Genomic DNA, 21,484 nt, shown 5'->3' with positions numbered 1-21,484 from the left:
AGTCGTCCTGGTCCCTTTGCAGAAAAACAGCCCCAAAGCATGATGTACCCACCCCCATGCTTCACAGTAGGTATGGTGTTCTTTGGATGCAACTCAGCATTCTTTGTCCTCCAAACACGACGAGTTGAGTTTTTACCAAAAAGTCCTATTTTGGTTTCATCTGACCATATGACATTCTTCCAATCTTCTTCTGGATCATCCAAATGCTCTCTAGCAAACTTCAGACGGGCCTGGACATGTACTGGCTTAAGCAGGGGGACACGTCTGGCACTGCAGGATTTGAGTCCCTGGTGGCGTAGTGTGTTACTGATGGTAGGCTTTGTTACTTTGGTCCCAGCTCTCTGCAGGTCATTCACTAGGTCGCCCCGTGTGGTTCTGGGATTTTTGCTCACCGTTCTTGTGATCATTTTGACTCCACGGGGTGAGAACTTGCATGGAGCCCCAGATCGAGGGAGATTATCAGTGGTCTTGTATGTCTTCCATTTCCTAATAATTGCTCACACAGTTGATTTCTTCAAACCAAGCTGCTTACCTATTGCAGATTCAGTCTTCCCAGCCTGGTGCAGGTCTACAATTTTGTTTCTAGTGTCCTTTGACAGCTCTTTGGTCTTGGCCATAGTGGAGTTTGGAGTGTGACTGTTTTAGGTTGTGGACAGGTGTCTTTTATACTGATAACAAGTTCAAACAGGTGCCATTAATACAGGTAACGAGTGGAGGACAGAGGAGCCTCTTAAAGAAGAAGTTACAGGTCTGTGAGAGACAGAAATCTTGCTTGTTTGTAGGTGACCAAATACTTATTTTCCACCATAATTTGCAAATAAATTAATTAAAAATCCTACAATGTGATTTTCTGGATTTTTTTCTCATGTTGTCTGTCATAGTTGAAGTGTACTATGATGAAAATTACAGGCCTCTCTCATCTTTTTAAGTGGGAGAACTTGCACAATTGGTGGCTGACTAAATACTTTTTTGCCCCATTGTATATGCCAAAAATCTCAAGCTCTTGCAGCAGTTTTCCTTGTTGATTTAAATATTCATTCATTTATTTTAATAAATGTCTACATTATATGACTCTTTCCCATTTGTCTGATTGTAGGTGCTGGTCTGGGAGCAGGAAATGGCCAAGGAATGGGGACGGGAGCCGGACTGGGTTCACAGGGTGGGAAACCACGTGGAGGTGGAGGTGAGTGTGACATTCAGGAGAAGAGATGTTTTATTCCAAAGTTTGTACTAACAATGCCGAGTAAACATCATCTGTCTGTTTGTCTGTGTTTGTCAGGATACGGTGGTAATGGATATGGCACACAGCCAGGTACGTGTTTGTTCTGTTACCTGGTAATTGTTTGTATAGAACACACAATATTTAAGATCCTCAAGACCGTCTCCTCTGTCTCTGTCTGTTGGATCATAGTTAAGTTGAATTTGGGCCATTGTCTGTGAGTGCAGATTGGTTCTCATCTAATAAACCAGAATGTGATCTTGGAATAAAATAATAATAACTCCAGGGGTGGAGATTTAAGCTTTCTGTTTGTGGTTATGTGGTTAATGACATGATGTAAAGAGTTATGTGTTGCATGTCCTTTGATCTTGCTACTTGTCTTGTTGCTAGGTTACGGGGCTGGAGCCGGAGCCAGAGGCTATCCACGACCAGGTAAGCAGCCAATCCCTGCTGGCCTGAACCATCTGAAGGCCAATACTATAGTCTACTATTTTACAAGCCAGTGTTTATATCTTTTACAGCTCACACCTCAAGCACTTAATTCATTGAACAAACTGTCAATCCCAATCAATAAATCAGTGGGGATTTCCATATTGCGCATCTTACAAATTGTCATCTGCATACGGTACACTGTACAGTTTACATTAGCCAGCTGGGTCCTACATAGACACCAAGCATCTGTAAACTGGCTTTACAGATGTAGGATCTTAATTTGAAAATTGAGTTTTAATTTATTTTCCACTTTGAAATTTCAGACTTAATTTTCCCTAACGAAAAATGTATTAACCCCTACATAAATATCCATTAAACTGACTGGTTTTGTTGGGGATTTTTTTATAATGTTACTTAGATTGATGCACAGGTGCGTCAATTTACTCTTAAAGAGGAATTTTAATCCACATAATAATTCACATTTCTTGTCGCAGCAGGATTATTGTCCTGCTGTAGCAAACTGGCTGAAATTAAGATCCTACATCTGTACAAGCAAAGTGGTTGATTGCTGCAAAGCCTCTGTACCTCATACACTGCATGTGGAGTTCGATCATTCCAATTGACAGTGCCCCTTTGCAAACATTAGGTGCTGGAGCTGGGTATCCCAATGGACAGGGATCTAAGGGACCAAAACCGGGTAAACTTTCCAATCCTGCTGTGTCCGTCTGTGTCCGCATTCATGTTTGTTTGTTTTTACCTGCGTTTTTCAGTTTGTGCCTTCATGTCTGCTCTTCGTGTTGCCGTTTTCAGTCTCTTCTGTGTAATCACTATTTATGCCTTTCGCTGATTCAGTCAGACATGGTGTAAATGCATGTTGTTTTCTCAGTGCATTAACAGGTGTCTATCTACTTACCATCATATTTTACAGCTGCCAAATTCTTTCAAATGGGCAGCCATATATACACTGCTCAAAAAAATAAAGGGTACACTTAAACAACACAATGTAACTCTAAGTCAATCACACTTCTGTGAAATCAAACTGTCCACTTAGGAAGCAACACTGATTGACAATAAATTTCACATGCTGTTGTGCAAATGGAATAGACAACAGGTGGAAATTATAAGCAATTACCAAGACACCCCCAATAAAGGAGTGGTTCTGCAGGTGGTGACCACAGACCACTTCTCAGTTCCTATGCTTCCTGGCTGATGTTTTGGTCACTTTTGAATGCTGGCGGTGCTTTCACTCTAGTGGTAGCATGAGACGGAGTCTAAAACCACACAAGTGGCTGAGGTAGTGCAGCTCATCCAGGATGGCACATCAATGCGAGCTGTGTCTGTCAGCATAGTGTCCAGAGCATGGAGGCGCTACCAGGAGACAGGCCAGTACATCAGGAAACGTGGTGGAGGCCGTAGGAGAGCAACAACCCAGCAGCAGGACCGCTACCTCTGCCTTTGTGCAAGGAGGAGCAGGAGGAGCACTGCCAGAGCCCTGCAAAATGACCTCCAGCAGGCCACAAATGTGCATGTGTCTGCTCAAACGGTCAGAAACAGACTCCATGAGGGTGGTATGAGGGCCCGACGTCCACACGTGGGGGTTGTGCTTACAGCCAAACACCGTGCAGGACGTTTGGCATTTGCCAGAGAACACCAAGATTGGCAAATTCGCCACTGGCGACCTGTGCTCTTCACAGATGAAGCAGGTTCACACTGAGCACATGTGACAGACGTGACAGAGTCTGGAGATGCCGTGGAGAACGTTCTGCTGCCTGCAACATCCTCCAGCATGACCGGTTTGGCAGTGGGTCAGTCATGGTGTGGGGTGGCATTTCTTTGGGTGGCCGCACAGCCCTCCATGTGCTCGCCAGAGGTAGCTGACTGCCATTAGGTACCGAGATGAGATCCCCTTGTGAGACCATATGCTGGTGCGGTTGGCCCTGGGATCCTCCTAATGCAAGACAATGCTAGACCTCATGTGGCTGGAGTGTGTCAGCATTTCCTGCAATAGGAAGGTATTGATGCTATGGACTGGCCCGCCCATTCCCCAGACCTGAATTCAATTGAGCACATCTGTGACATCATGTCTCGCTCCATCCTCCAATGGAGTTGGCGGATGCTTTAGTCCAGGTCTGGGAGGAGATCCCTCAGGAGACCATCCGCCACCTCATCAGGAGCATGCCCAGGCGTTGTAGGGAGGTCATACAGGCACGTGGAGGCCACACACACTACTGAGCCTCATTTTGACTTGTTTTAAGGACATTACATCAGTTGGATCAGCCTGTAGTGTGGTTTTCCACTTTAATTTTGAGTGTGACTCCAAATCCAGACCTCCATGGGTTAATACATTTTTTGTGTGATTTTGTTGTCAGCACATTCAACCATGTAAAAAAAAAGTATTTAATAAGAATATTTCATTCATTCAGATCTAGGATGTATTATTTTAGTGTTCCCTTTATTTTTTTGAGCAGTTTATTTTGTTGTGGTGTGATTGGAATTGTGTTCGTAGTAAAGTATGTAAGTGGGTGTGTCTGTGTATGGTTATGTTCGTGGATCAGAGCATCGTATCTGCATGAGTCCGTCCTATAGTCGCCAGTGTTGAGTAATCACTATTGTGGTCTTCAGATATGGTGCAGGAGCTGGAGTGCCCAATGGACAGGGTGCTAAACCCAATGGTTAACATCTGCTACCCTGTGTGTTTGTCTGTCTATGTGTGTCTTTGTTCCAGTTTCTAAAAAGGTGCATGTAGCATGTAGACACATTATGCCACAATCATGATATTGATGGTGTAAGTTCACATACTGTCTACATATGGTGTAGGTATCATTTTCAGTCCTAGTTTTATTTGAATGCTATTGAGACGCCATGCCAATATCTATTGCCATGTGTGGATCACAGCCCCTGTCAGCATGTTGTGGTTGTGGGTTTTGTTCCTAACTTTGTACAGGGATTTGGGTTTTTCTAACAGCATGTGTTTGTCCTGGGTCTTCTTGACCAATCACTAGAAAGTGACTCCTAACGATGATCAAAGTATTCTATTTTCAATGTGATATTTGAAATCACATTGTCATATAGAATTCTAGCTTCATTTTGTGGTTCAGACGCCAGTCTTTTTATTGGTTGGTTTATGGGTGAATCTTTTTGAATAACCACTGTTGTGGTCTCCAGGGTATGCTGCAGGAGCTGGAGGAGTTCCCACTGGACAGGGTGCTAAACCATCCAAAAAGGGTAAACCTCGCTTTCCTTGTTTTCATGTCATCTCTTTATAATAATTAGTCTAGAACTTAACGTTTCATACGTGCACCTGGTGGCCTTTCCTTCGTCTCTGATCTGGTTCTAAGTCTCTGATCTGGTTCTCTATACTTACTAAGTGCTTTCAAGGTTTCAGCATCAGTGCTCGAGCCGCTGGTATATCCAATGGGCTTACGGTTTGACGTGGATGTTTTGTGAGTCTTGTGGATGTTTTTATTTTTTTTATTTTACCTTTATTTAACTGGGCAAGTCAGTTAAGAACAAATTCTTATTTTCAATGACGGCCTAGGAACAATGGGTTAACTGCCTTGTTCAGGGGCAGAACGACAGATTTTTACCTTGTCAGTTCGGGGATTTGATCTTCAACCTTCCGGTTACTAGTCCAATACTCTAACCATTAGGCCCCTGCCGCTAAGATTCTTGTGTAATTGTCCCTGTAAACGATCTCCGGCTTGTCCGTCAAGTCTGTGTTTTCTGCATTTTCGTTTCTCACTGTCCATCAGGTGGATTTGTCACCCACTGATGTTGACTGTTGTGTGTCTTCGTCTATAAATGTCACATGGAGACTGGTCTTGGTGTGTGCCATTGAAGTTATAGAGTTTTGATGGCAGTGCTTTGTTAGGTGTGTGACCTCCATGTGGGCCTGTGTTTATGCCAGTGGATGCCCTCAGAGAGTATATTTTCACATTAGTCTATGTCTGTTGTTTCCCTTGTGGCTTTTGTTGTCATCTGTTGTTGTTGATCTTAGTCTGTGTCTTAATACGGCTGATGATGTGTCCTTTAACCAAGGCCCATCGCTAATCTCGGACGATCGCCCCTCATCTTGTCAGTGGTGTGTGTCTTTTTTCTGCCAGGTGCCTCTGCGGGAGGTTTAAGAGTTGCTGAAAAGGGTAATAAGGGTGACGGTCTAGTGGCACAGGATTTATCAGGAGCAAAAAGCCAAGGACCTGCTGCATTGCCAGATGTGAAGGGGCCTAAAAGCCCTTGTCCTGTTGTTCATCAAGCACAGGGAGCCGAAAGCTATGGACCGGCAGCTCCAAATGGCAAAGGGGTCAAAAGTTCTGGTCCTGTGGCATCCCACACACTGGGGGATAAAAGCCTAGGACCTCAAATAAACATTAGGAAAGAGGCCAAAAGTCTTGGTCCTGCTGCTCCAGAAGCACAAGGAGCCAAATGCTATGGACCTGCTGCAGTGGCAGATGGGAAGGGGGGTCAAGGTCCAGTAGCTCAGCAGCCACAGGGTTCCGAAGGTGTTGGTTCTGTGGTCCCAGAGTCACTGGCGGCTAAAAGTCTAGAACCTCAGGTGCCTGTTGGGAAAGAGGGCAAAAGTCTTGGTCCTGTAGCACAGGGAGCCAAAAACTATAGACCTACGATACCAGATGGACAGGGAGCCAAACACTATAGACCTACAATACCAGATGGACAGGGAGCCAAACACTATAAACCTACGATATCAGATGGACAGGGAGACAAAAACTATAGACCTACGATACCAGATGGACAGGGAGCCAAAAACTATAGACCTACAATACCAGCTGGACTGGGGCTCGTTAGAGACTCTTCTTCACCTGCTATTTTTTTCAGTCATCCCATTGTTAGTTGTCAACTGGGATGCATATCATCTTCCTGTTGTTTGTCTATGATTTCCTTCCAAAAGTGTTTGTGAATGTTGCTCTTCATCTAATGATTTAATATGTTCAGATTGGAAAAGCATTTCATTCAGTTGTGACAAAAAACTTGAAGTGACCTTCAATTAACATTGACTTGACTTCTTAGCTGAACATGTTGATGCGTGTAGTGAAAGTACGTGAGTGTGTGGTAAAATGTGTATAGATTTAGCAGGTGGAAACTTGGGGAATAGACATGGGCTGGAATGCACTTTTAACCAATCAGCATTCAGGATTAAACCCAGCCGTTGTATGAAATGTACTGTACCTCTACTGGTTGTTGAGGGACTGGTGATGGTGGAGCAGAGCAACCTATTGAACAGGGTGCTAAAGGCAACCGTGTGTTTGCCTGTCATCCCGTCTGTAGCTCAGTGTGTGATCCTGTCTGTGTCTGTGCCCTGGTGTCTGTTCTATGTATCAGTGTTGCGCCACAGAGGACGGCTTGGTTCATTCAAAACTCTGACTTACATGCTAATCCGAATTCATCCCCCTGACTCTCACAGTCTAAATATAGAGTCTCTGCTACATCCTCAGTTTAGCTTTCGTTTAGAGTGAGTGTCACAGTTTAATAGTGAACACTGCTTGTTGCGTGCTGGGGTGTTCAATATGCTGTGTCATATTGGGTTCCTGAAGTCTATGTATGGTTCATATTAGTTGCAGTACAAGTGTCGCTAAGACTGCATGCCCATGACTAACGTACCGATTCAACAACTTGTCAATATGTTAGCTTTTACTGTATGTCACATGTTTGGTCTGTTTGTATAAATGTTTGTACCTAATGAGTCATTGTTGTGGTCTTCAGGATATGGTGCAGGAGCTGGAGTGCCCAATGGACAGGGTGCTAAGCCCAATGGTAAACATCTGCTACTCTATCTCTGTGTGTCTGTCTCTGTCAAAAGTTTAAACTCTAACAGCAGGAAGATATGACGTTACAGTAAATACATTACAATCAGATAGCTGCTGAATACCCTGTTTTAGGTTGTGTTGAATAACCAGTATAATGGTCTCTAGGAAGTGGTCCAGGATGTGGAGTGCCCAATGGTCAGGGTGCTAAACCTAAACCCCATGTTAAACCTCTGCTACTCTGTCTGTTGTTTCCCTGTCTGTTGTTACTCTGTCTGTTGCTTCTCTGTCTGTTGTTACTGTCTTTCTCTGTCTGTTGTTTCTCTATCTGCTGTTTCTCTATCTGCTGCTTCTCTGTCTGTTGTTATTCTGTCTTTTGCTTCTCTGTCTGTTGTTATTCTGTCTTTTGCTTCTCTGTCTGTTGTTTTGCTGTCTGTTGTTTCCCTGTCTGTTGTTTTGCTGTCTGTTGTTTCTCTATCTGCTGCTTCTCTGCTGTTGTTATTCTGTCTTTTGCTTCTCTGTCTGTTGTTTTGCTGTCTGTTGTTTCCCTGTCTGTTGTTTTGCTGTCTGTTGTTTCTCTATCTGCTGCTTCTCTGCTGTTGTTATTCTGTCTTTTGCTTCTCTGTCTGTTGTTGCTGTCTGTTGTTGCCCGGTCTGTTGTTGCTCTGTCTGCTGCTTCTCTGTCTGTTGCTTCTCTGTCTGTTGCTTCTCTGTCTGTTGCTTCTCTGTCTGTTGCTTCTCTGTCTGTTGCTTCTCTGTCTGTTGCTTCTCTGTCTGTTGTTTTTCTGTCTGTTGTGTCTGTCTGTTGCTTCTCTGTCTGTTGTTGCTGTCTGTTGTTGCCCGGTCTGTTGTTGCTCTGTCTGCTGCTTCTCTGTCTGTTGCTTCTCTGTCTGTTGCTTCTCTGTCTGTTGCTTCTCTGTCTGTTGCTTCTCTGTCTGTTGCTTCTCTGTCTGTTGCTTCTCTGTCTGTTGTTTTTCTGTCTGTTGTGTCTGTCTGTTGCTTCTCTGTCTGTTGTTTTTCTGTCTGTTGTTGCTCTGTCTGTTGTTTTTCTGTCTGTTGCTTCTCTGTCTTTTGTTTTTCTGTCTGTTGTGTCTGTCTGTTGCTTCTCTGTCTGTTGTTGCTCTTTCTGTTGTTGCTCTGTCTGTTGTTTTTCTGTCTGTTGTGTCTGTCTGTTGCGGCTCTGTCTGTTGTTACTCCGTCTGTCTGCTACGTACAGTATTGCATGATGCTGGTATTTCTGGATGATATTGCCCTTCTGACAAATATCACTGTCTAGTGTGTGGATATCAGCTGGTGACCTGCTATGATCTGTTAGGGATTTTTAAGTACACTGTTGCTGTACATTTTGACTGGATGCCTAACTTCCCTATTGAAATAGTTTTATTGTTGCTTTTGTGGTATTTGATGCAGTTTTACGCAGTGTTCAGACATTAATTATTTAAAAGGTATGTGGTGGTTACTAACCAGTGTTGTGGTTTTCAGTATATGGTCCAGTTGCTGGTGTTCCTAATGGTGCTAAACCCAGTGGTGCTAAACCCAGTGGTGCTAAACCCAGTGCTGTTAACCCAGTGGTGCTATACCCAGTGGTGCTATACCCAGTGGTGCTATACCCAGTGGTGCTAAACCCAGTGGTGCTAAACCCAGTGGTGCTATACCCAGTGGTGCTATACCCAGTGGTGCTATACCCAGTGGTGCTAAACCCAGTGGTGCTATACCCAGTGGTGCTATACCCAGTGGTGCTATACCCAGTGGTGCTAAACCCAGTGGTGCTATACCCAGTGGTGCTATACCCAGTGGTGCTAAACCCAGTGGTGCTAAACCCAGTGGTGCTATACCCAGTGGTGCTATACCCAGTGGTGCTATACCCAGTGGTGCTAAACCCAGTGGTGCTATACCCAGGTGTGCTAAACCCAGTGGTGCTAAACCCAGCGGTGCTATACCCAGTAGTGCTAAACCCAGTGGTGCTATACCCAGTGGTGCTAAACCCAGTGGTGCTAAACCCAGTGGTGCTATACCCAGTGGTGCTATACCCAGTGGTGCTAAACCCAGTGGTGCTAAACCCAGTGGTGCTAAACCCAGTGGTGCTAAACCCAGTGGTAAACCTCTGATACCATTACTAAATGTCAGAGTCTCTATCTCTATTTCTCTATTGCTGTATCTTTCATTACTTGTGACAGAACTCAATGGTCATTGATAATATCTACAGAGATAACCATTGTTGAGTCACCAGTGTTGAGTAACAGTTGTTGTGGTCTCCAGGATATGGTCCAGGAGCTGGAGTTCCCAAAGGTCAGGGAGCCAAAGGCAATGGTAAACCTCTGATACCTTGTATGTGTCTACGTCCGTCTTCACTGTTTGTCTTTCTATCTCAAAGTTGAGGTTGAGCTTTCTGGTGCATGTTGTGTGGTAATTCCAACGTTTGTAGCATATTATGCATGCATGTCTGTGTTGTATGGTACTCTATCTTTAGAACCACATTGGTGTTATGTTCCTGAACACAAGCAGCTAGTGTTCAAATCAAAATTGTATTTGTCACGTGCTTCATAAACTAGAGGTGTAGACTAAGAATGAAATGCTTACTTACGGACCCTTCCCAACAATGTAGAGAGAGAAAAAATAGGAAAATAATAAAACAAGGATTAATAAAAAACACTATGAGTAACGATAACTTGGCTATATACACAGGGTACCAGTACAGAGTTGATGTGCAGGTGTCCGGGGTAACTAGGCGACAGAACAGATAATACACGGTAATAGAAGCATATGTGATGAGTCAAAAGAGTTGGTGCAAAAAGGGTAAATACCCAGATACAGCTACCCAGATACAGCTACCCACATACAGATACCCAGATACAGCTACCCAGATACAGCTTCCACATACAGCTACCCAGATACAGCTACCCACATACAGCTACCCACATACAGCTACCCAGATACAGCTACCCAGATACAGCTACCCACATACAGCTACCCAGATACAGCTACCCAGATACAGCTACCCACATACAGCTACCCACATACAGCTACCCAGATACAGCTACCCACATACAGCTACCCACATACAGCTACCCAGATACAGCTACCCAAATACAGCTACCCACATACAGCTACCCAGATACAGCTACCCAGATACAGCTACCCAGATGCAGCTACCCAGATACAGCTACCCACATACAGCTACCCACATACAGCTACCCACATACAGCTACCCAGATACAGCTACCCACATACAGCTACCCAGATACAGCTACCCAGATACAGCTACCCAGATACAGCTACCCAGATACAGCTACCCACATACAGCTACCCAGATACAGCTACCCAGATACAGCTACCCACATACAGCTACCCAGATACAGCTACCCAGATACAGCTACCCACATACAGCTACCCACATACAGCTACCCAGATACAGCTACCCAAATACAGCTACCCACATACAGCTACCCAGATACAGCTACCCAGATACAGCTACCCAGATGCAGCTACCCAGATACAGCTACCCACATACAGCTACCCACATACAGCTACCCAGATACAGCTACCCACATACAGCTACCCAGATACAGCTACCCAGATACAGCTACCCAGATACAGCTACCCATATACAGCTACCCAGATACAGCTACCCAGATACAGCTACCCATATACAGCTACCCATATACAGCTACCCATATACAGCTACCCATATACAGCTACCCATATACAGCTACCCAGATACAGCTACCCATATACAGCTACCCAGATACAGCTACCCAGATACAGCTACCCAGATACAGCTACCCATATACAGCTACCCATATACAGCTACCCATATACAGCTACCCAGATACAGCTACCCAAATACAGCTACCCACATACAGCTACCCAGATACAGCTACCCACATACAGCTACCCAGATACAGCTACCCAGATACAGCTACCCATATACAGCTACCCATATACAGCTACCCAAATACAGCTACCCAGATGCAGCTACCCAGATACAGCTACCCACATACAGCTACCCACATACAGCTACCCAGATACAGCTACCCAGATACAGCTACCCACATACAGCTACCCAGATACAGCTACCCATATACAGCTACCCAAATACAGCTACCCAGATGCAGCTACCCAGATACAGCTACCCACATACAGCTACCCAGATGCAGCTACCCACATACAGCTACCCAGATACAGCTACCCATATACAGCTACCCATATACAGCTACCCAAATGCAGCTACCCAGATGCAGCTACCCAGATACAGCTACCCACATACAGCTACCCACATACAGCTACCCACATACAGCTACCCACATACAGCTACCCATATACAGCTACCCAAATACAGCTACCCAGATGCAGCTACCCAGATACAGCTACCCACATACAGCTACCCAGATACAGCTACCCATATACAGCTACCCAAATACAGCTACCCAGATGCAGCTACCCAGATACAGCTACCCACATACAGCTACCCAGATACAGCTACCCACATACAGCTACCCAGATACAGCTACCCATATACAGCTACCCAAATACAGCTACCCAGATGCAGCTACCCAGATGCAGCTACCCAGATGCAGCTACCCACATACAGCTACCCATATACAGCTACCCATATACAGCTACCCAAATACAGCTACCCAGATGCAGCTACCCACATACAGCTACCCAGATACAGCAACCCAGATACAGCTACCCAGATACAGCTACCCAGATACAGCAACCCAGATACAGCTAACCCAGACTCACTATTTAACTAACTATTTATCAGTCTTAGGGCTTGGGGGTAGAAACTGTTCAGGTTCCTGTTGGTTCCAGACTTGGTGCATCGGTACCGATTGCCATGCAGTAGCAGAGAGAACACTCTATGACTAGGGTGGCTGGAGTCTTTGCCCATTGTTATGGCCTTCCTCTGACACCGCCTGGTATAGAGGTCCTGGATGGCAGGGAGCTCAGCCCCAGTGATGTACTGGGCCGTACTCACTACCCTCTGTAGCGCCTTAAGGTCGGTGTTTGCTAGATATTTGTGCATGGCTATAACCTATGCGATGAAATACTAGGAACAAGGGCAGAATGTGCTGTGCAGGTGGTATTGATCAATTGTCTATAAGCAGTGTTGAGTAACAGTTGTTGTGGTCTCCAGGATATAGTCCAGGAGCTGGAGTTCCTACTGTATCTGGTGCTAAAAATGTTAAACTTTTGCTACCCTGTAGTTGTTTCTGTTTCTATGTTTATTTCCCTGTGTTAGAGGGGATCTGCACACTCTCACTGTATTGCATGTTTGGTGATACCGATATGAGTAGGTCTTTGTCAGTTTATGTGCCAAGACCATTTGAATAGATTTGAGAATGTAGCGCTAAGTAACAGTTGTTGTGGTCTTCAGGATATGTTCCAGGAGCTGGAGTTCCCAGTGATCAGGGAGCCAAAGGCAATGGTAAACCTCTGATACCCTGTCAGTGTGTCTCTGTCAGTCTTTGTGAAACTTGTCTGTCTGTGTCAAGGGCAGCATGCATTGTGTTTGCAAATGCTTTTGATTTATGTTTTACTGTTGTAACAACTGTTGTTGGTTCCAGGATATGGTCCAGGAGCTGGAGCTACCAACGGTGCTAAAAGCAATGGTAAACCTCTTTCTGAGTGTTACAGGTCTATCTCCATCTCTGTTTCTTTGTTGCTCTCTTATGATAAGATACATCACTTCTGTTTATAATAAGTACAGAGCCAAGATGTATTGAGTGACAAGTGTTCAATAATAGTTGTTGTGGTCTTCAGGATATGGTCCAGGAGCTGGAGTTCCCAGTGATCAGGGAGCCAAAGGCAATGGTAAACCTCTGATACCCTGTCTGTTTGTCTCTGCCTTTGTGATGCATTGCTGCATGTCTGTAACCTCAACTGTTTGTTAGAATTAGCATATTGAGGCCTTTGACAGATAGAGTGTGCCCAAGCCAGTGTGATAACACTAAATGTTGATGCTGGTTTGGTCTGTTTTAGAACAGGGTTGAGTAAGAGTTGTCGTTGGTTCCAGGATATGTTCCAGGAGCTGGATCACCCAGTGGTGCTAATCCCAGTGGTGCTAATCCCAGTGGTGCTAATCCCAGTGGTGCTAATCCCAGTGGTGCTATACCCAGTGGTGCTAATCCCAGTGGTGATAATCCCAGTGGTGATAAACCCAGTGGTGCTATACCCAGTTGTCCTAAACCCAGTGGTGCTATACCCAGTGGTGCTAAACCCAGTGGTGCTATACCCAGTGGTGCTATACCCAGTGGTGCTAAACCCAGTGGTGCTATACCCAGTGGTGATATACCCAGTGGTGCTATACCCAGTGGTGCTAAACCCAGTGGTGCTATACCCAGTGGTGATAATCCCAGTGGTGATAATCCCAGTGGTGATAATCCCAGTGGTGATAATCCCAGTGGTGCTAATCCCAGTGGTGATAATCCCAGTGGTGATAATCCCAGTGGTGATAAACCCAGTGGTGATAATCCCAGTGGTGCTAATCCCAGTGGTGCTAATCCCAGTGGTGCTATACCCAGTGGTGCTAATCCCAGTGGTGATAATCCCAGTGGTGATAAACCCAGTGGTGATAAACCCAGTGGTGCTAAACCCAGTGGTGCTAAACCCAGTGGTGCTAAACCCAGTGGTGATAAACCCAGTGGTGCTATACCCAGTGGTGGTAAACCCAGTGGTGCTATACCCAGTGGTGCTATACCCAGCGGTGCTATACCCAGTGGTAAACCTCTGTTACCATCACTAAATGTCAGAGTCGGTATCTCTATTGCTGTATCTTTCATGACTTCAGACAAAAGCCAATGGTCATTGACGAGATCTACAGAGCTAACTTATATTGAATAACATGTGTTGTGGTCTTCAGGATATGGTCCAGGAGCTGGCATTCCCAATGGTCAGGGTGCTAAACCCAATGGTAAACTATGGCTACCTTGTCTGTGTCTACGGCCCTATTCAATGTGTGTCTTTCTATCTCAAAATTGAAGTTGAGCTGAATGGTGCATGCTGTGTGGTAATGCCAACGTTTGTGGCATATTATGCTTGCATGGTCTGGTCATTTTTAGAACAGTTTTGAATAAGAGCTGTTGGTTTTAGGATATGGTCCAGGAGTTCCAAATGATCAGGGAGCCAAAGCCAATGGTAAACCTCTGATAACATGTCTGTGTCACACTCTGTCTCTCTGTATCAAAGTGGAGCTTCTTTGACTGTATGTTGCATGATATGTGCTACAAAAGTTGGTGCGATGTGACTCCTGAACGTTGAGAAGGATTCATATATTTGTGCATGTCCAGAGGGGAAAGGTCCCAGGGCAGCATGTTTTGTGCTCATGCAAGTGATTATTTACAATAAGTCAGTGTTGACAGTGTTGCGTAACAGTTGTTGTGGTCTCCAGGATATGGCCCAGGAGCTGGAGCACCCAACGGTGGTAAAGGAAATGGTAAACCTCTTTCTGAGTCTTCATCAGTCTCTATTTCTATGTCACTTTAGAGGTAAACTGGCACCTTTCTCTTAGTCCACCAATCACTGGGTGACACTCTTTTTCCTGGTCCTTCGAGCCAGACATTTAAGTACTCTGAACCATGTTATTACAGTGAAATGCTCTAGCATCTCTTATTATAAATAAGGTACTGAATCTCAGATGATAAGATCTACAGAGAACTTATGTTGAGTAACATGTATTGAGTAACAGTTGTTGTGGTCTTCAGGATATGGTGCAGGAGCAGGAGTTCCCAATGGTCAGGGTGCTAAACCCAATGGTAAACATCTGCTACCCTGTCTGTGTCTACGTCTGTCTTCAATGTTTGTCGTCCATGTCAAAGTTGTGGTTGAGCAGGATGCTGCATGCTGTGTGATAATGTTACAGTTTGTAACATATTTTTGCATGCGTGTTGCCAGTTCATTGAGCATATTGTAGAATTTGACCGATCCATGGATGCTGGTCTGGTCAATTGTAGAACAGTGTTGAGTAAGAGTTGTTGTGGTTCCAGGATATGGTCCAGGAGCTGGAGCACCTAATGGCGCTAAAAGCAATGGTGAACCTCTGATACCCTGCCTGTCTGTGTTGCATGCTTTATGGTACTCTATCTTTAGAAGAGTATTGGTGATAAGCGCCTGAACACATCCAGCTGGTGTTTGCTAAATATTTGTGCACAGCTATAAGCTATGTGATGAAATACTAGGATCAAGGGCAAAATGTGTTGATCAAAAGTGGTTCTGATCAATTGTCTATAAGCAGTGTTGAGTAACTGTTGTTGTGGTCTCCAGGATATGGTCCAGGAGCTGGAGTTCCCAATGGTGGTAAAATCAATGGTAAACCTCTTTCAGAGTGTTACAGTCTCTCAATCTCTATTCATCTGACACTCTCCTATGTTTAGCTACAGAACCTCTGATGATCAGATCTACACAGCTAACTTGTGTTGAGTAACTAGTGTTCAATAATAGTTGTTGTGGTCTTCAGGATATGTTCCAGGAGCTGGTGTTCCCAGTGATCAGGGAGCCAAAGGCAATGGTAAACCTCTGATACCTTGTCTGTGTGTCTCTGTCAGTCTTTGTGCATATTGTCTGTCTGTGTCAGACAACATGTGTTGTGTTTATGCAAGTGGTTTTGATTTTTTATAAGCAGTGTTGAATAACAGTTTTTGTGTGTCTTCAGGACATGGTCCAGGAGCTGAAGTTCCCAATGGTGGGGCTAAAAGCAATGGTAATGCCAGTTTAAATATCTGAGTTTAAATAACTGGATGGCACTCATTATCATAACCTACAAAATGTTGACCCAGTGTTAAGTAATAGCTGTTGTGGTCTCTAGGATATGGTCCAGGAGTTGGAGCTCTCAACTGTGGTAAAAGCTATGGTAAAGCTCTATCTGAGTGTTACAGTCTCTCAATCTCTCTTTCTCTGTCACTCTCGTATGATAAGCTACAGAACCTGTGACTATAAGTCTTGGCTTGTTGAGTAACCAGTGTTCCGTATCAGTAGTTGTGGTCTACATGATATGGTTCAGGAGCTGGAGTGTCTACAGGGCTTGTTGAGTAACCCGTGTTCAGTATCAGTAGTTGTGGTCTCCAGGATATGGTTCATGAGCTGGAGTGTCTACAGGGCTTGTTGAGTAACCAGTGTTCAGTGTCAGTAGTTGTGGTCTCCAGGATATGGTTCATGAGCTGGAGTGTCTACAGGGCTTGTTGAGTAACCAGTGTTCAGTGTCAGTAGTTGTGGTCTTCAGGATATGGTTCATGAGCTGGAGTGTCTACAGGGCTTGTTGAGTAACCAGTGTTCAGTGTCAGTAGTTGTGTTCTTCAGGATATGGTTCATGAGCTGGAGTGTCTACAGGGCTTGTTGAGTAACCAGTGTTCAGTGTCAGTAGTTGTGGTCTCCAGGATATGGTTCATGAGCTGGAGTGTCTACAGGGCTTGTTGAGTAACCAGTGTTCAGTGTCAGTAGTTGTGGTCTCCAGGATATGGTTCATGAGCTGGAGTGTCTACAGGGCTTGTTGAGTAACCAGTGTTCAGTATCAGTAGTTGTGGTCTTCAGGATATGGTTCAGGAGCTGGAGTGTCTACAGGGCTTGTTGAGTAACCCGTGTTCAGTATCAGTAGTTGTGGTCTTCAGGATATGGTTCAGGAGCTGGAGTGTCTACAGGGCTTGTTGAGTAACCAGTGTTCAGTGTCAGTAGTTGTGGTCTTCAGGATATGGTTCAGGAGCTGGAGTGTCTACAGGGCTTGTTGAGTAACCCGTGTTCAGTATCAGTAGTTGTGGTCTTCAGGATATGGTTCAGGAGCTGGAGTGTCTACAGGGCTTGTTGAGTAACCCGTGTTCAGTATCAGTAGTTGTGGTCTTCAGGATATGGTTCAGGAGCTGGAGTGTCTACAGGGCTTGTTGAGTAACCAGTGTTCAGTGTCAGTAGTTGTGGTCTTCAGGATATGGTTCAGGAGCTGGAGTGTCTACAGGGCTTGTTGAGTAACCCGTGTTCAGTATCAGTAGTTGTGGTCTTCAGGATATGGTTCAGGAGCTGGAGTGTCTACAGGGCTTGTTGAGTAACCCGTGTTCAGTATCAGTAGTTGTGGTCTTCAGGATATGGTTCAGGAGCTGGAGTGTCTACAGGGCTTGTTGAGTAACCCGTGTTCAGTATCAGTAGTTGTGGTCTTCAGGATATGGTTCAGGAGCTGGAGTGTCTACAGGGCTTGTTGAGTAACCCGTGTTCAGTATCAGTAGTTGTGGTCTTCAGGATATGGTTCAGGAGCTGGAGTGTCTACAGGGCTTGTTGAGTAACCAGTGTTCAGTGTCAGTAGTTGTGGTCTCCAGGATATGGTTCATGAGCTGGAGTGTCTACAGGGCTTGTTGAGTAACCAGTGTTCAGTGTCAGTAGTTGTGGTCTTCAGGATATGGTTCAGGAGCTGGAGTGTCTACAGGGATTGGTGCTAAAAATGGTAGCCTTCTGCTACTGGGTTGTTTCTGTTTCTCTGGCTGGTCTTCATCAGTGGTGATCTGCACATTGTTCTGCATGCTGGATAGCACTGCCACTGCAACAATTATGTCTTTGTCAGCTTTACAGTTAAGACCATATTGGAAGTAAGTCTCACTTTAACCCGACAGACTTATTGAATGCCTATAACTGTTCTGGAAAGGATGTAACCAAGCTTTCCAATGGTCAATTGTAAACAGTGTTGAGCAAGTAGTGTAAAGTAATCACTAGTGTGGTCTCGAGGATACGGCCCAGGAGTTCAGCAACCCAGTGGTGCTGAAAGCAATGGTAAACCTCTGATACCCGGTCTGTGTCACAGTCTGTCTCTGTCTCTTTCTGTATTGAAGTGGAGCTGTATATTTAGAACTATCTTTAAAAATATATTTTTGGTGACATGATATTTGCTGATATCCTCCCAAATGCTAGTCAGCTAGTCTCTGTGATATTCTTTTGTGCATGGCTAAGAATCTATGTGTTGAATTACTAGGATAAAGAGCAATGTGTTGTGGCAATGCAAATGGTTTTGAATAATCAGTGGTTGTAACACTTGTTGTGGTCTCTAGGATATGGTCCAGGAGCTGGAGTTCTCAATGGTGCTAAAAGCAATGGTAAACCTCTTTCTCAGTCTCTGTAACGTCACTGTGTCTGGGCACCAGCCAGTGAGGGATGGACACAGGGAGAGGTACTGTTTAAAGTGGGTCCCCTGTTAGGACAATGACACAGTAGGAGGAGACAGGGTGATATGTTTCTTATTTTAAACCACTCTCTGTGTGGTGGTGTTTTTCATGGTCCTTTGAGCTGGACATATAATATATAATAATATATGCCATTTAGCAGACACTGTTAACCAAAGAGACTTCTAGTCACGCATGCATACATTTTATAAATGGGTGGCCCCAGTGGGAATCAAACTCACAACCCTTTGTGTTGCAAGTGCTATAACAGAGGGACACTGTTTCTATTACAATAAGCTACAGAGCTAACTTGTTTAGTGGTCTCCAGGATATGGTCCAGGAGCTGGAGTTCCCAGTGATCAGGGAGCCAAAGGCAATGGTAAACCTCTGTGTCTGTCCCTTTTTTCTATTTTCCTTTGTGGCTGTAATATTGTGTAGGTAGCACTGTCGAGTAACATTTGTTGTGGTCTCTAGGATATGGTCAAGGAGTGGGAGATCCCAATGGACAGGGTGCTAAAGCAACCAAAACTGGTAACCCCATACAATCTAGCTGTCTGTGTGTTATATCCACCTGCATGTGCCATTAACTGCCGTTTGTAGCGATCAGTTTGTGTCAATGGCTCAAGTGCCTTAGGAAAGTATTCAGACCCCTTGACTTTTTCCTCATTTTGTTACATTACAGCCTTATTCTAAAATGGATTAAATACATTTTAAAAACTCATCAATCTGCACACAATACCAAATAATGACAAACCGAAAACAGGTTTTTAGACACAGATCTGTGGAAGGGTACCAAAAAATGTCTGCAGCATTGAAGGTCCCCAAGAACACAGTGGCCTCCATCATTCTTAAATGGAAGAAGTTTGGAACAACCTTGACACTTCCTAGAGCTGCCCGCTCTACCAAACTGAGAAATCAGGGGAGAAGGGCCTTGGTCAGGGAGGTGACCAAGAACCTGATGCTCACTCTGGCAGAGCTCCAGAGTTCCCCTGTGGAGATGGGAGAACCTTCCAGAAGGACAACCATCTCTGCAGCACTTCACCAATCAGGCGTTTATAGTAGAGTGGCCAGACCAAAGCCACGCATCAGTAAAAGACACATGACAGCCCACTTGAGCTTGCCAATAGGCACCTAAAGGACTCCCAGACCATGAGAAACAAGATTCTCTGGTCTGATGAAACCAAGATTGAACTATTTGGCCTGAATGCCAAGCTTCACATCTGGAGGAAACCTGGTAACATGGTGGTGGCAGCATCATGCTGTAGGGATGTTTTTCAGCAGCAGTGACTGGGAGACTAGTCAGGATCAAGGCAAAGATGAACGGAGCAAAGTCAGAGAGATCCTTGATGAAAACATGCTCCAGAGTGCTCAGGACCTCAGACTGGGGCAAATGTTCACCTTCCAACAGGATAACGGCCCTCCAACAGGATACCGGCCCTGAGCACACAACCAAGACAACATAGGAGTGGCTTCGGGACAAGTCTCTGAATGTCCTTGAGCGGCCCAGCCAGAGCCTGGATGTGAATACGATCGAACATCTCAGGAGAGACCTGAAAATAGTTGTGTAGCGATGCTCCCCATCCGACCTGACAGAGCTGGAAAAGATCTGCAGGGAAGAATGGAAGAAACTCCCCAAATACAGGTGTGCCAAGCTTATAGCGTCATACCCAAGAAGTCGCAATGCTGTAATCGCTGCCAAAGGTGCTTTAACAAAGTACTGAGTAAAGGGTCTGAATACTTATGCAAATGTGATATTTACGTTTTTATTTTTTTATAAATTAGCAAAAATGTCTAAAAACCTGTTTTTGCTTTGTCATTGTGCGGTATTGTGTGTAGATTGAGGAGGAGAAAAAACGATTTGATGAATTTTATAATAAGGCTGTAACGTAATAAAATGTGGAAAAGTCAAGGGGTCTAAATACTTTCCAAAGGCACATATTTCCCTCTATGAATGATGCACCGGTCTTGTTGGCTCTATGTTTGTGTTCTAGAAGCACACTGGAAGCTTTTGATGAATTGCTTTAGGGATGGTTGACTTGACATTTGACCTGAGTTGCAGGTTTGTCTTATTTTCACTGTGGCTTGGATTTGTGTAAACATATCTTTCTGATTGGTCACAGTTATATCGTAAGCATGGATGTCACAGGCTACGGCCTAATCACAGTGATATGTAATGTGCATGGATGTTGAGTGTCACAGGCTACGATCTAATCACAGTGATATGTAATGTGCATGGATGTTGTGTGTCACTGGCTACGATCTAATCACAGTGATATGTAATGTGCATGGATGTTGAGTGTCACAGGCTACGATCTAATCACAGTGATATGTAATGTGCATCTATGTTGAGTGTCACAGGCTACGATCTAATCACAGTGATATGTAATGTGCATCTATGTTGAGTGTCACAGGCTACGATCTAATCACAGTGATATGTAATGTGCATGGATGTTGTGCTCTGCAGGCTTGGAGCCAATAGCAGCATTATGTGATGAGTGCTCGTTGTATGTTTTCCTCCACAGGTAACAGGGTCAATCACAATGCGATGGGTTTAGGAATCGTGTCGCTCAGTCTCAAGTCAATCACAGGGTTTTGTGCTGAGCTTTGTTGACTTATTCCACAGGCTACGGTGCTGGAGCAGGCAGCTACCCTGGGGCAGGAAACAACGGCTATGGAGCAGGTAATGGAACTGACACTGACAGACAGAAACCTAACCAACATATTCTCTCCTTTCAATGAATGGCTCACTATTCTGTGGCATAAAGAAAATCATTGGAAACTAAACCTGCCACAGGTTCCATGTTATCTCTTCACAGTACATTCTAATGCATGTTAGGTGATGTAATTGAAATTCATTTAAAAGTAGATGATTGCTTGAGTAATGCAAGGAGGATGCCCCCAGAATGGAGCAGGCAAAGCTTTTCGCTTTGTCTTTCTATTTC

General features: G+C 44.7%; 1 protein-coding gene across 20 annotated transcripts in view; it reads left to right on the top strand.

The window, feature by feature from the left end:
• LOC118372890 (uncharacterized) overlaps nt 1-21,484 on the top strand; it is a 32,000-nt gene that overhangs the window by 780 nt on the left and 9,736 nt on the right. Inside the window, exons 2-21 of one of the 20 annotated variants that reach the window (XM_052491507.1) lie at nt 1,097-1,183; nt 1,280-1,312; nt 1,610-1,651; nt 2,298-2,348; nt 4,817-4,876; nt 7,370-7,420; nt 9,670-9,720; nt 12,791-12,841; nt 12,981-13,025; nt 13,177-13,227; nt 14,276-14,326; nt 14,804-14,848; nt 15,117-15,167; nt 15,399-15,443; nt 15,676-15,720; nt 15,869-15,919; nt 16,064-16,111; nt 18,432-18,476; nt 19,017-19,073; nt 21,166-21,222. In XM_052491507.1, the coding sequence (XP_052347467.1) occupies nt 1,097-1,183; nt 1,280-1,312; nt 1,610-1,651; nt 2,298-2,348; nt 4,817-4,876; nt 7,370-7,420; nt 9,670-9,720; nt 12,791-12,841; nt 12,981-13,025; nt 13,177-13,227; nt 14,276-14,326; nt 14,804-14,848; nt 15,117-15,167; nt 15,399-15,443; nt 15,676-15,720; nt 15,869-15,919; nt 16,064-16,111; nt 18,432-18,476; nt 19,017-19,073; nt 21,166-21,222 (1,017 nt within the window). Of the gene's footprint in view, nt 1-1,096; nt 1,184-1,279; nt 1,313-1,609; nt 1,652-2,297; nt 2,349-4,816; nt 4,877-7,369; nt 7,421-9,669; nt 9,721-12,790; nt 12,842-12,980; nt 13,026-13,176; nt 13,228-14,275; nt 14,327-14,803; nt 14,849-15,116; nt 15,168-15,398; nt 15,444-15,675; nt 15,721-15,868; nt 15,920-16,063; nt 16,112-18,431; nt 18,477-18,870; nt 18,922-19,016; nt 19,074-21,165; nt 21,223-21,484 lie in introns of all 20 variants that reach the window. The other 19 variants (XM_052491509.1, XM_052491510.1, XM_052491511.1 and 16 more) reach the window with 19 other exon arrangements.

Source organism: Oncorhynchus keta, chromosome 32 (genome assembly GCF_023373465.1).
Source record: "Oncorhynchus keta strain PuntledgeMale-10-30-2019 chromosome 32, Oket_V2, whole genome shotgun sequence".
Taxonomy (NCBI): domain Eukaryota; kingdom Metazoa; phylum Chordata; class Actinopteri; order Salmoniformes; family Salmonidae; genus Oncorhynchus; species Oncorhynchus keta.
Note: the sequence above shows the minus strand (reverse complement) of the source record. Positions and strands in the feature narration are given on the sequence as shown.